General features: G+C 33.4%; 1 protein-coding gene across 1 annotated transcript in view; it reads left to right on the top strand.

Annotated features, from left to right (window-relative positions):
- Positions 1–15071, top strand: part of ighd (immunoglobulin heavy constant delta) — an 87909-nt gene that overhangs the window by 56128 nt on the left and 16710 nt on the right. The window contains 1 exon segment of the mRNA XM_063018462.1: positions 11687–11745. Coding sequence (XP_062874532.1) covers positions 11687–11745 — 59 coding nt within the window.

The following is a 15071-nucleotide window of genomic DNA, read 5'->3' as shown; positions in this document are numbered from 1 at the left end:
GTAAGTGTTTAACTGGCTAGTCTACATTAGTCCTGGTGTCCTTAACTGTGTGATGTTATGTAGCTCTCAGTCCGGGGGGGGGGGGAGGGGACTGAGTACTAATAATCTTATTAGTACAATTATTATTATTATTATTATTATTCATTCATTCAGTGTCTGTTTCATCACTGCTTTATCTGATCAGTGTTGCGGTGTGTAAAATTCACTGAGCGAAAAGCAGGAAACACCCTGGACAGGCCATCAGTCCATCACAGGGCGGGCGGGCACTCACTCACTCACTGGCTGCGTCCGGAATCGCATACTTCCATACTCAATAGTACGCGAAATGAGGACGCGAGAGCGGTTAGTATGTCCGAATACATAGTATACACAAAGAGGTACGCGAGAAGTACCCGGATGACCTACTTATTGGGCAGCCATGTTTGAGTATGCAAGCGATGCACACTTGCTAGTGGTCCTCTGTTTACAAGTGTAAGTAAGATAAATAAAATAAAACATTTTAAAGACGAATTAATGGGTCATTCTATAATTTGGGGTACATTTCACATCACCAAAAAAGTACAAAAACAATGTTCTCTCTCAATAAAACAATCAGTGGTTCAAGTTAATATATTCTTTAGTATAACATATCCACTATTTGCAAAGCTTAAACATTAATTTTTTTTATTTTTATTTTAAAGGGACAGTAGATGTAGACTACTAGGTAACTTAGTTGACAGGTAACATAGTTGACAATTTCCCTATTTTGACCCATAACTTCAGTGGTAGACCTTGCCTGGCTGACCACATGTCATTTCTTGAACAGAATAATGTCTAATTTGAACATACATTTGAATTAAAATTATTAAAAAAATTGTAACCATAACAATGTATGTAACATAGTTGACGGTCAATTAATATACTCATTGACAATGTTCTATTATAGATAAAATATTTTAAAAAATAAGAGGACATTCACCACAGTTTGTTCAATATACCCTCCACAGAGAAAAATGATATCATGTAATGCTGGTCACATAGTTTTAGAACAAACCATTTTTGAGTTGCTGAGTGGAGTTCTGTTAGTAACATAGTTGACAGAACTTTTGCGGACATTAATAAATAAAGATATTTAAATTATTTAAAAGAGAAACTCAATTTAAAAAATATTATTTTTCTTTGGTATTTAAACTTTTAAAATAAATAAAAAAATAGATGTTGTTGCCCTTAATGATTTTATTCATTATTTTAAAACCAAGGCACCCTCAACTTAAAAAACAGACACAGCAAAAACTGTTCATTTAGGAACATCATGACAAATTTCAAGTTAAATGAAGCATAGGATGCACATCATGTTTTTGTGATATTACAACATGTTTTCCATTAATAGGTAAAATATGACATTTTTAAAGAAAATAGTTAGAATAAATATAATTATTATCATTGGACATGGAATGTACCCCAAATTATAGAATGACCCTAATAACAAAAACACGATAAATATCCAAAAGTTTGGCGAGTGGGGTTTGTAATGAGTCTGTAACCATGGTGATATTACGTCATCACGTCCCACGTCATCACTTGACGTTGGAAAGATGGCGGATGTAGTGCGTAGCAGTGTTGTGTGCATACTGCATACTGTACTGGAAGTATGTACTTTTTTACTGGCAGAGTAGTGCATACTTCCTCCAATCTAGTACATACTCTCTAAGTATGCGATTCCGGACGCAGCTACTCTCTCACTCTCTCTCTCTCTCACACACACACACACACACACACACACACACACACACGCACACGGGGAGAACATGCCAACTCCACACAGAAAGGACCCAGGCTGCTCCTCCTTCTTGCTGTAAGATGACAGTGCTACCCACCAAGCCACCATTTTATCATTAGCATTATTATTATTAGTATAGTAGTAGTAGTAGTAGTAGGTAAAATCATTATCTTGATCTGTAAATAAAAGAGAAAATGTTTGAATACTTTAACTAACTTTTAACTTCAATATCCTACACAAATCTTGCCAAAAAGACTATGACAATTTATGTAAAAATACAACAAAACAAAAAAAAAATACAAAGGTAATTGTTTTTCTGTGTGAATATAATTGAATTGGGTTAGTGTAGATTAGACCTTACAGGAAGCACATGCTAGCCATCACTTACATATGATGTATATAAGCAGCATAGTGTGTAGATGTGGAAAGAGTTTCTACAATTTATCTACTGTGTGTATTTTCAGTTGTGCCTCCAGATAAATGTGTGGATTTACTTCACTGTTCTAAAGATGAAGGAAAATTGGACTGTGGACCACCGCCTCATCCTTCATCTTCCTCTTCCTCTTGTCTGTGATTTACAGCACTGTCCTCAGCCTCAGCAAGGTAAAGAGCTTCACCTTCATCTTTATTAACTTTATATCAGGTTCTATAGTGTCAATATGTAATTTAACTTTTTTTTCCCCTTTTTATCTTGAATTGAAATGAAGATTCTGTCACTTTTTCTTCATCATTTCCTTCGTTTGTGTATGTTTATAAATGTGTGTTTGTAAATGTATGATGTTTTACTTGTACTTATTACATGTTCATGAATTAAAGGTTATTTTTCGTACTTTAACCGCGTCTGGTTTCATTCTGAAACTCAGTTCTGGGTCCAATGTATATTAACTTAGCATGAGCTAGTGTGGGACATCCTTCCTTAAATAAGTTTGTAGTTTTTCCTTTCTGCACCTCCACCCTCTACCAGCCACCATGGACACATACAGTATGTACACATGTCAACAGTGTAAGAATTTACACGAGTTATACTGAGATGTGTTTATAGAGTCGTTCAGCTTTACTTTTTTTGTACTTTATTTTAAATAGAACTACCAGGTGTTGAAGAAAAAGCATTTTCAGGAAGTTGATCTACTGATCTGCTGTTCTGCTGCTGTGAGCACAAAGAGGAAGTGAAAGAGCCTGAAAAGCAAAACGCTCTCATGTGCTAAATTTAATCAACAGAACAAAACCAAAACCTGAAGGAATTACTGATCAAGTGTCTCATTTGTGTTCATCGGACTATTACACAAATATCTACTGATGCTCATGTTGACACTGTTTGATTGTTTTGTAATAGAATGTTTGTTTTATATCTTTGAAAATGATTTGACTGTGAGCTAGTGCAGGAGTGTTTAATCCATAAAGAGTCAGTATAGGTGGGTAGATTTATACAAACCAAGCAAAAGCTAAACTTCTCTCACTGAATCAGTTACTCTAATTAGTCTATTTTGTAAAATGCAATAAAAATAAGAGTCTGTGATTTGTTAATTATATTGGGCATGAAGTGGCTTTGTCAGGGAAGTAAGAAAGTTAACAGTTTCTAATAATATAAGAAAATACGAATACCTTTATTGTAATTGTACAAGTACAACGAGTATCCTTAAAGAAAAGGAAATTAAATAGATGTACAGTAATAGTACAGTAAAGAAAGTATGCAAAGTGCAATGAAGTGAGGTCATGAGTAGTTCCAAACTAATCAGCGCTTCACGTTATGACTGAAGTAACAGACTGGCTCCATCTACTGGCAAAACCAGGTGCCTGTATTTCCAAACCTTCTGTAATACAATTTATTATTATTATTATTATTATTATTATTATTATTATTATTATTATTATTATTATTATTACCGTTAATTACATTTTATTTTGCGTATAATAATGTAGCTTCGCCCATATGAAAAAAACCTAAAGTTTATATTAGTTAAAAATAATCTGATCCATCTGTGTGCAGCTCAGTCGCTCATGCAGGCACATTATTTAAAATTAAAATAGAATAAAAGAAGCAGTTTAGAGAAAGATTTGCAGAGCTTTAACCACAGAGCAGTGGTATACTGTATAACTCAGTGCTTAAGATAGTGTGGTAGTGCAGTGGTACTTAACCAGTGAGGAGAGCTCAGCCCACTAGAGGGCCTAAGTGAGCCAAGAGTGGGTCCTGTTGCATTTTATTGAGAAAAGTAAAACCATTACACGTGATGGCACAGGAAAATGAAAAGGCTGTTGGCTTACTGGAGCTCTCTTGTGATATTATAAAGCTGTTTTAAATTACCCACCACTGCCAAGTTTCCACTCTTGGCTCTAAACCCAAAATTGCTTTGCATTGTATTGCATCACAGTGGATAAAAGTGTCTGTCAAATCCTGGAAATGCCTCATTAATTATACATTTGTTAAACATTTGCTCTTGCATAGTTACTAGCTTATCAAGGGTCTTATTATAACTTCTTATTTACAATCTTATTATTGTAAAAGTGATTATCTTTGCTAACCGATTAATTGTAATAAACATAATTAAATCAAAAGTGTGAGTGATTTAAAATCAATCACACTGAATCCTGTGGAACTTTATAATAAAAAGCTTGTTTTTATATGAATAAGAAGAAGTGAGGAACCATTAACCAAGACTCAGTAGTGGGAGCCCTTGCTCTTCCTGCCCATCATTTACTGTCACGATGCTATAAAAACACGTTTCATTTTTTTTTAGAACCCTGCAGCTTATTTTTTGGCTGTAATAAATTCACACACAGATAAAAACCCTTTTCGACAAACGTATAGAGCAAAGTGATTTGTCAACTATAAACCAACTATTCATGAAAAAGCCTAGTTTATGACTTAAACAGCACATTACCTTTCAGTTAAAATGCCATTCCGTTACAATACTCAACACTTTTAGGTCAAATAAATCCAGTATTTTTATTATTAGAGGATGGCATGGTCTGGTTTTATTATATTTTTTTAATGTAGGCATCATTTACAAAATATCAGTGAACTAACGTTATTGAGAAATTAAGTAAATTTAAAGACATTTTTGTTGATGTAAAATAAAATAAAATATATAAATTGTATTGAAATGTATTTAGAATTATTTACGACGTTCGCACAAATTGCATTATATATAAATGTATAGTAGTTGACTTTTTAAGTCTTCAACACGTTTATACAATGAACATGAGTAGTTTTTGTTTATTATTATTATTATCGTTATTATTAATAAAATAAACAACAATAGTAATAATAACAATAATAACAACAACAACAATAGTAATAATAACAACAATGACAACAACAGTAGCAATAATAATAATAATAATTATTATTATTATTATTATTATTATTATTATTTCAAGGCTGATTAAAAAAGAAAAACAGATGCAGATGCTGTAAATACTCGGTGGGTAGTTTAGGGTTAGGGTTTTTGTTCAGATATGTACCAGTGTGATAACTACGGCCACAGTGATTTATAGCTGCACAAAAACCTCCAGCTGCGTCTCCACTAATTTCAGAGGAACGTGTTGGTGCCGCAGAGCTCCAGCGAGCCCGGCTTGATCCATGCCTTCAGTTCTTGTATGTGGAGTTTCCGGTGTCCGCGTGGCTTTCATTCAGGAAATTCGGTTTCCCTGTGAGCAGGATGAAGGTAACCGAGGATGAACGAATGAAGGAGAATTTGCTGAGCTGAACGTTTTACACGGTTTACTGTATAGAGAGTAAAATCAGTTATTTTAGTCTCTGTGATGTAGTGTTGGTTGTCTAAGCGGTGTAATTATAAAACTTAAAATATCTTCTTCAAAAGAAAGCAAAACAGTTGTCATAAATTGACCCAAATTTACGTAATAAACATATTTAACCTAAATATGTGAAAGAGCAAAATAAGCTCATTTAAAGTACTCAAATATCTCCTGATTGCTTCTGAATCCGCTTAAATGTTATTAAAGACAAGTCTTCCTCAACACGTTTATATCATGAGTGTTTGTGTTTAAGTTTATTTATTATAATAATAATAATAATAATAATAATAATAATAATAATAATTACAAACAACAATTTAAAATTTGTAATCATATGAATCATTTAAATACTATTATTTAATACTGCTATTTATTAACAGTGTAGAAGAGGTTCTCTATAGTTCTCTTTCTAACATATTGCAATAAAACATCACAACTGCTATTTTTATGTAGATATTTGTAAATGTCTTTCTTTATCCAAACCAAAATAATGAAATTATCCAGAATTATGTTTGTTTTATTCAATAATAGCAAACTGACACTGGGGTGCAGCCTGAGTTCAGAATATCTCACACCAAAGCTGAACTATTTGTCATGGAATTAACCACTGTGCCATATAGCGGGTCACAGTGATAGAAGCCATGACAAATTCCCTGTCTGGTCACTGACAAGCTATTGTCTCTAAGTCCATAATTAATCTTAAAAAGACTTAAAAAGACTCATGGAATTAATGAATATATTAATGACAAACCTTCTTTATGTAAACTGCAATTTAATGGTTTAAAATTGTTATAACAGGAAAAGAAAACTTCCATTGAATTGCATGAATTGTATAAAATATAATCTTAACATTTATCTATAAAAACTTTTGAATGTCCTGCAGCAAAACTGACTAATAAAGCACCCAAATATTTCCAGCTAACTTAATATTAAGCAATAACACACACCTGTTGTTGGCAGCAGTAACTGGCTCCAGGTGGAAGTGTTTCGCTTTATCACGGTTTCTCTCTCTCTCTCTGTTGGTAGCCTGCTTTCTCTAAAACCATGATGCCAGGCTCAAGTAAATTTTCTGCTGGCACATGATGCCAGCGTTGTAATATCTTTCTCTGAGAGCTCAGCCAGTGCTGCACTACACTTTGTCGCTGTCACAAGGGAACCATTCTGGATGAGCAAGCTGCCCCCGAAGTGTCACAAAATGCCTAGCAAATCAGCCTGAAAATGTTTTTACTTTTATCAGTGTTTTGCAGAAATAGCAGCGCTCCAAATATGAGGTACAGAACCACTCAACAACCTTTTCATCTAGAATAATCTCCTGAAAAAGTTCAAGTAAAAAGAACACAGGTTTAAAATGATAGATACTTTAATTTTATTGAAATTAAAAGGAAAGCAGTGAAAATAAATACAAATCTAAATTTATTAATGTTATTATAAAGATGCACATTTTATAAAAATGATCAGTTATGTGGAGCCAGAGTTTATGATCTAGCACAGAGAAGTTGTTTTTGAATTGAGGTATATCACAGTGTATGGACTGGGGGCCACAGTGTTTCAAGCCATTACAAAAACCTGCTGCACTTCTGTGGACGTGTTTGTTTAAAAAAATTTTTTTGAAAGATTGTTTATTAGACCATACACCATTATACTAGGGAAACAATGTTTTTTTTTTTACATTTTACAACTGAATACTATTTATAGATTGAATTAATTGATTTAATTATTGAATATAATTATGTACTTAAAGTAACAATTTAATGTAACAAAGATTTTTGCATTCATCCAAATAGACTGAAGGTTTTTCGGCAGCCTTGTTACACTGTGAAGAAAATCTTTCCACAGAATCTGATGCAAAAGTTACTGTATGATGAAACTCATTTTAAGATCCTGACTTTATCGCTGTGTTTTTAGAAACATTTGAGCCAGTGGACTGTGATGACCATTCCAAAAGCTTCAGTTTATGTTTCTTGAAGTAGTTCATGGTGGATTTTGAGGTATGATTGGAACTTTTGTAATAGTTTTGAAGATAACGTTTCTTTCTGATAGTTATTTTATACAAATAATGTTGGTGTGAGCAGCGCTGCAACTCCATTCAATCTCCTGCAAGTACTGTGCTGTCAAATGAGGGTTTGGTTTGCCTTTTTGGTAAGCATACAGTTCTAATCTAGAGCTTTCGTGATTTCTGCCCTTTGTTGGTCCATTGTGGTACCCATTGGTGGCTGCTTGACCTTGTTCTTATGAACCCTTGTGTTTGAAATTTTAGGCATGGAAGCAGTTGATGCTCACTGGATCCTTGACCATGGAGACCCAAACCAGAAGAATGCAGAAGCAAAAACCCTTCTGTATTTTTTATTTTATTTCAAAAGAAGAGCAAACCACAGGATATTTATGTAATATTGGTGAGCTTGCAGGAACTTGAAGCTCAGTCCTCCCTGATGCAGGTGTTTCCTGATCATCCCCCCCAGGACTCACCACTAGCACGGAGTACCAATGGGTACCATAAAACACACATCTTGTGCAAAGGTGCATCCACAATAGGCCCAATACCAAGCCCAGGAGTTTTTTGGAAACATTGGCTGAATGGTCATTGACTGAGGATCTGAGGCAGCCGTAACATCAAACTATAGAACTATTTACTTTTTTCAAATGAATAGAAATATTTTCATGTTAAAAACTAAGTTAGGAGTGTTGTGGGTGTAAGGCATTGCTCACCCAAAGGAATCATCTGCCCATCTAATAAAACTCATTTCCTTTATATGTATTTTTGTGAGTAATACACTTTGTATTATTATTATTTTGTGAGGGGTGAATAATCTGAATAATGGCCTTTTATTTTCCTATTATAATTCACCACCACGAGGTTTGGACCCAAAGTGCAGAAAAAATTCAACATGCTTCAAGCTGCTTGTGCTACTTCACTCACTGAACTACACCGATTATAATGTGGAAAATCGAACCTCCCGACTACGATTCTGTAAACAAACACAAAATACTCTAAAGTACTGAGCACTCAGCTTCACTAAAGCATTATTAAGTTCTTCTGATACTGAATAAACGATTTGGCTTCGGAAAACCCGACCATGATGGCGAACACGGCTATGTAGTTGGTGGTAAGCTAATTTTATGTTTCCCTAACACTAAGTGAACGTGAACAGCCCCCGAATCCCCTCGGCAACACTGCTCACGTTCAAAAATAACTTAGTTCAGAACAGAAAGTATTACTTTCTCTATAAGGCTTTCTTTTCTCTTTTCTTTCAGATACCGTCTAGCTAGCATACCGGCTCAGTCAACGAGACTAAGCGCTACGTTGTTGTTAACGCGCGCTAATATAGGCTAATGCTAACTCCAGGTGTTGCTAATGCTTGTTGATTAGCGCGGTGATTCGTTTTGATTGAATGTGTTGGTGTGATTAGTCCGTGTCATCAGTCAGAACAGCGTCTTTGTTAATCTATATCGTTTTTATCAGATATACTATATAAATCTACACACTGTATAATGTATAATATATAATGTATGCATTATGCAGCAATCTGAAATGTGGTTATTTACCAAAACAGACTTCACACATGTGGTAGCAACCTGGTGCTTCTTCTGGCCCCCTAAAATTGGATAGAAAATTTGTATTACTTGAACCCTTTTCAGAATTAAACTACACCCTTGTTTACATAGGAGAAGCAGGGGGTAAAAACGTCAATTACTGACAGTCAACTCCTTAGTTCAAGTTTGCGTTTGTTTCTAAACAACATAGTATTTAAGTACTTACTTAAAGCCGACTAACTGTTTAACAGTGTTCACCAATAACGTTTCAATTAAATTAAGACAACAAAATGATCGATTCGATTGGGATCCTTAAGTTATCATAAAAACTTAGATTTATGAAATCTCATAAAATCATCTTTACACTTACACTAAACAAAAGTATATGGACAGACAGGGACATCTGACCTTTCAACAGTCCCCACTTATGAAAAGACTTTCCACAAGTTACATTTGGTATGGGTCAGTGTCCATTCAGTCAACAACGTATTTTGTGAGATCATGCAGTGATACTGGAACTATTAAGCCTGTCTTGCAACCAGTTTTAAGGTGTTTGCTAGATCGATCGATAGCTGTCTGTTTATCTGTATATCTTATAGCAATGGGTGTCCACATACGTTTGGCTATATAAAGTATTTTAAACACACCGTAGTACTGCCCAATTTCTCCATTTCGTTTAGGAAAACATGAACTCAAATAAGCAAAATAAGAAGAATAAAAACGAAAAGAAACGCTGATGTGAGTAAAATGTTGCAGCAGAAATCTAAACACATTTTGGTTTAGGCTCAACATTCTGCTGAAAAACAGTTTAATAAAGAAGAGGCAACTTTATTAAATTAGGTGCCCCATACCTGACATCTAATAACGGTTTTTGTACTGGTAACCAGAACTTTGAACCAGTGTGACTAACTGGTACTTTGACTACTGGGGAAAAGGAACCAAAGTCACAGTAACTTCAGGTAAGAAACAAACCTTCTAACTTCACCACGTCTGTATTCCATGTAACATCTCAGTGTGTTACTGAAATGTAGAAAAATCCGCTGATTTAGAGAGAAAAAAACATCACACTGTAGTATCTCAGTACTGAGGGTTTTATTGTACAGCGAATAGGTCGATTCATTTACAGTGACAGTTACGCTTACTTCGACTACTGGGGAAAAGGAACTAAACTGACTGTAACTTCAGGTAAGAACAAATGTATTTATACAATATTTTTTGATTTACACAAATTTAGATAAAAATATGTCTTTAAAATTTGCGTCTGAAATAGGTTAATGCAGCTTAAAAGAAATAATATAAATATTAATAATAATAATGCACATATGTAAAATTAAGTGCTAGTATGAAAATAATATATAAAATAGAAAAAATAAAAATAAAACATAGAAATATGAAAGTTAATCTTTAAAGGGGGCAGGATGTTGAGTTTTACTGTATGAGTAGAACTATAAACTCCATCACTGTGATAACTACTTTGACTACTGGGGAAAAGGAACCAAAGTCACAGTAACTTCAGGTAAGAAACAAACCTTCTAACTTCACCACGTCTGTATTCCATGTAACATCTCAGTGTGTTACTGAAATGTAGAAAAATCCGCTGATTTAGAGAGAAAAAACCATCACACTGTAGTATCTCAGTTCCTGAGGGTTTTATTGTACAGCGAATAGGTCGATTCATTTACAGTGAGCTACGAATACTTCGACTACTGGGGGAAAGGAACCTCAGTGACTGTAACTTCAGGTAGGAACTATTTTAGGTTGATTTGGTGTTGGTAACTTTAACACTGGTTTGTACAAATGAAGTTTTGGCCCCGGAGCTCTTTGGGGGGTTATTTTGTATGGGTAAAACCATGATCTCTGTCACTGTGACTACGCTTTTGACTACTGGGGAAAAGGAACCAAAGTCACAGTAACTTCAGGTAAGAAACAAACCTTCTAATTTCACCACGTCTGTAAAGTGTTACTAAAATGTAGTAAAGTCCACTGATTTAGAGAGAAAAAATGCTTCTGGGCTCCTGAGGGTTTTATTGTACAGCGAATAGGTCGATTCATTTACAGTGACAGTTACAGCTACTACGGTTACTTTGACTACTGGGGGAAAGGAACCAAAGTCACCGTTACTTCTGGTAAGAAACAAATGTATTTATACAATATTTTTGAATTGACAAAAATTTAGATAAAAATATAGCCACAAAAGTCTTTGGCTTTAAAATTTGCGTCTAAAATAGTTTACTGTAGTTTAAAAGAAAGAATGTAAATACTAACAATAATGCACATATGTTAAATAAAGTGCTAGTATAAAATTAATATTTAAAATAGAAAATAAAAACAATAAAACATAGAAATATGAAAGTTAACCCTTAAAGGGGACAGTATGTTGAGTTTTACTGTATGAGTAGAACTATAAACTCCATCACTGTGATGACTACTTTGACTACTGGGGAAAAGGAACCAAAGTCACAGTAACTTCAGGTAAGAAACAAACCTTCTAACTTCACCACGTCTGTATTCCATGTAACATCTCAGTGTGTTACTGAAATGTAGTAAAATCCGCTGATTTAGAGAGAAAAATAAAATCGTACAGCAGCATCACAGTACTGAGGGTTTTATTGTACAGCGAATAGGTCGATTCATTTACAGTGACAGCTACTATTACTTCGACTACTGGGGGAAAGGAACCTCAGTGACTGTAACTTCAGGTAGGAACTAATCTAGGTTGATAAGCTAATAGTTACTTTAACACTGTTTTGTACAAATGAAGTTTTGGCCCCGGAGCTCTTTGGGGGGTTATTTTGTATGGGTAAAACCATGATCTCTGTCACTGTGACAACGCTTTTGACTACTGGGGAAAAGGAACCAAAGTCACAGTAACTTCAGGTAAGAAACTCATTTAATATCAACGACCTCAGATTAGCTGTTAAACGTCGTTTTAATCGCTTTATACATCTTGCTGTAGGAACTCTAATAAAATGTTATGCTTTTATTTATCAACAACAAAAAATCTAGTCACAAAAATAGATTTAGTTCATCCAAATAAGTTAATTTCAGTTGATAGGATGTAAATCACTCGTGTTTGTTCAGACATTATCAGATGTGATTAGACTGTTAGATTACCGAACACTGTTTAAGTGAGTTTGTATCACTGTGTCAACTGGGGTGCTTTCGATTACTGGGGGAAAGGAACCTTGGTCACCGTTACTTCTGGTAAGAAACTCTAAAGTATGAACTAATATCTCATGCGGTTTTAGTGTCGCGTATTTCTAATATTCGTATTTTTTGCTACTGTTTTACTTATTTACACAATTATATTCGCTAATAAACAGAGCAGGTCATTCGGTCATGAATGTGTATAAGTATCTAACGAAATTTAATAGGACAAGTAATTTAGTGTAGTTTGGTGGAAAACGTTGGGCAAGGAACATTTTGTACATCTAAATAAGTTTAATGCCTCGATGTTTTAAATGTTAAGAATTGTTAAGTTGATTTTATATCTCAAGCCATTAAGTGTTTAGGTGTCAAACATTTCAGTTTTTTTTAAAATATCTTTGACAAAATTAAACAGAGATGGAGTTTATTACTAACACCCACCTAAACTTCAGAATTATAAAAACATCAGGTACAGAAACATTTTAGTAGCTTTATTTGTCTACAGTGTAAAATGTTGCTTTAAGAAAATCATAACTTCAGATTCAATTTGACCTAACTGAAAACATTTCCAATATACTATTAAAATGACAACATTCCCATTAGATCATTTAAAACGTCTTGTAAAAAAACTTATTTAAATTTTATTTTAAAAGTAATTTTTGTTTGTTTGTGCAGTAAGTGTAAATTGTAATACCTTACTGTGTTTTTAAAACATTTCAAATTAAATTGACTTTAAAATTAATTTAAAACCTGATTGTTTTTTGGAAAAGGTCGTTATTTAATATGATCCACAAAAAATGTAAGACGAGTATAATTAAATAATCTTGTTTAAGTGAAGGAGGTTTTTTTTTTACCCGCTCTATACCCACCTAAACACAAAGAAGTTCCACATGAGTTGGATTTTAGATTTAGATTAGAGATCAGTGTAGATGAGTCTTATTGAACGGGGTTTGAGAGACTCGGTATCACTGTGACTACGCTGCTTTTGACTACTGGGGAAAAGGGACCACAGTCACCGTCTCTTCTGGTAAGAAATCAAACCTTATTTATACCGTTTGTTAAACATAATTAAAATTAATTTAATCAGTGAACTTGTGATTACATTGGAAAGAAAGAAAAAGTAAAGCCCAAATGAATTGGTGTTAAGTTTTAATAGACGTAATGGTTGCTTTCCTACATGAATATCCATCCAAGTTACTAAATACTAAATTTTTCATTCTTCTAAATGTTAGTAATTCCAATAAAATAAAAATTAAATTTAAATTCAGTGTAATAATAGTTTGTATATGTAAACAAAAAAATATTCAAAACCATGAGCACAAACAAGAACGAGAAAAAGAAATTATTCAAATAATTACAGTGTGTGCTCGGAAACTACTGGCACATAGACTGCAGCATTTCTTTAAGGTTTTGTTTAAATCTTATACAAACTCTGATCATGACTAATGAACTATATTGTATAATATATCGGCACTTTTAACTTCTCCCTTCAGTTTTTATTATACTGCGATACGTTTTATTTATTTAATCTAGTGTGTAAAATTGTTCAGTATATTTGAGTTGAGGTTTTTTTATTATTTAAAAAGTTGATTTGATGCCAGTATCAGTATCTAACGCTGATTCTTCTCAGGTTTTTTTTTTAATCAAAATCCAACTTTTATTTGTAATAACAGGTTTTAAAATACCTGCCTGTTGACACTGAAATAAAAAAGAGGTGCTTTGATTTTAATGTGTCCATTGTAAAAAAAAGAAAAAAAAAAAGAAATCTTTAATTAATTGCATAAAATCTATAACTTTGCTTTTTATTTAGGGAAAATGTTGGAAATTTGAACTCGTTTTGTTTTGATATAAATAGTGTTTAACTGAATCATGACTAGTTTAAACCGCTGGTCTAAACTGATCTATAATTTAGAAATTTAGACGAAAGTTTTCTGCTCATATTCTAGGTTGAAATGAATTATTATTTTTATTATTAAGGGATTGTCGGTAATGCACCGGATTGTAGAAGGTTTTCCACTGTAAACTTGTAAAACTTATTTTCGTAACGTTTTTTATAGTTTATTTCTAGTAAAAATCCATGATCTATTCTGCTGTTTCTCTTAAACAAATGACCACGATCATGAACCAAATCATAAAGAATAAGAATCTGTTTATGGACAAGATTCTTCTTAGTTTGTTTTATTGGATTGTTTGTGTTTGTTTTTACACGGTAAATTGGGAGTATTTATATTTATCATATAAGCGTCTTGTTTTATTTAGTACAAAGCTTTTCTGTTTTTTTCTCTCTTCATTTTTGATATAATTTTAAGAATGTTATGAATTTATACCAGGCTCTATCGTGATATCTCATTTTGATTTCTTGTACTTCCTTATTCTTTTGCACTACTTTTGTAATTCCTAGTTTACTATTTATTTTACTTTATACTGTACTTCCTTTTTCGTTCTATGTGTTATTCTGTCTGTTGTATTAGTCCTTTCTTTTCTGTATTTGTTGTTCTTGTATTTATTTGTTACTTATAATAGATTTCTCTGTTCTTTATTTTCTTTGTTATTATTAGTCTTTTATCTCCACCTTTTTATTCTTTATTGTAAATATAATTTTTCTTCTATCTTCTACTTTTATTCTTGTACTTTTATGTTTCCTGTACTTTTTCATTAATTCATTCATTCTTTCGTTGTTTGTTTTACCCCTCCTTTATCCTATTCAGGGTCGCTGTGAGTCCAATTTAGTGGGCAAAAGGTAGGAAACACCCCGGACAGGTTGCTAGTTCATCTTGTGGCAAACGCACACATACACACACACACACACACACACACACACACACACACACAGGTCTTTGGACTGTGGGAGGAAACCAGAACACCCAAAGGAAACCCA

This window comes from Trichomycterus rosablanca, chromosome 22 (assembly GCF_030014385.1).
Source record: "Trichomycterus rosablanca isolate fTriRos1 chromosome 22, fTriRos1.hap1, whole genome shotgun sequence".
NCBI lineage: Eukaryota > Metazoa > Chordata > Actinopteri > Siluriformes > Trichomycteridae > Trichomycterus > Trichomycterus rosablanca.
Note: the sequence above shows the minus strand (reverse complement) of the source record. Positions and strands in the feature narration are given on the sequence as shown.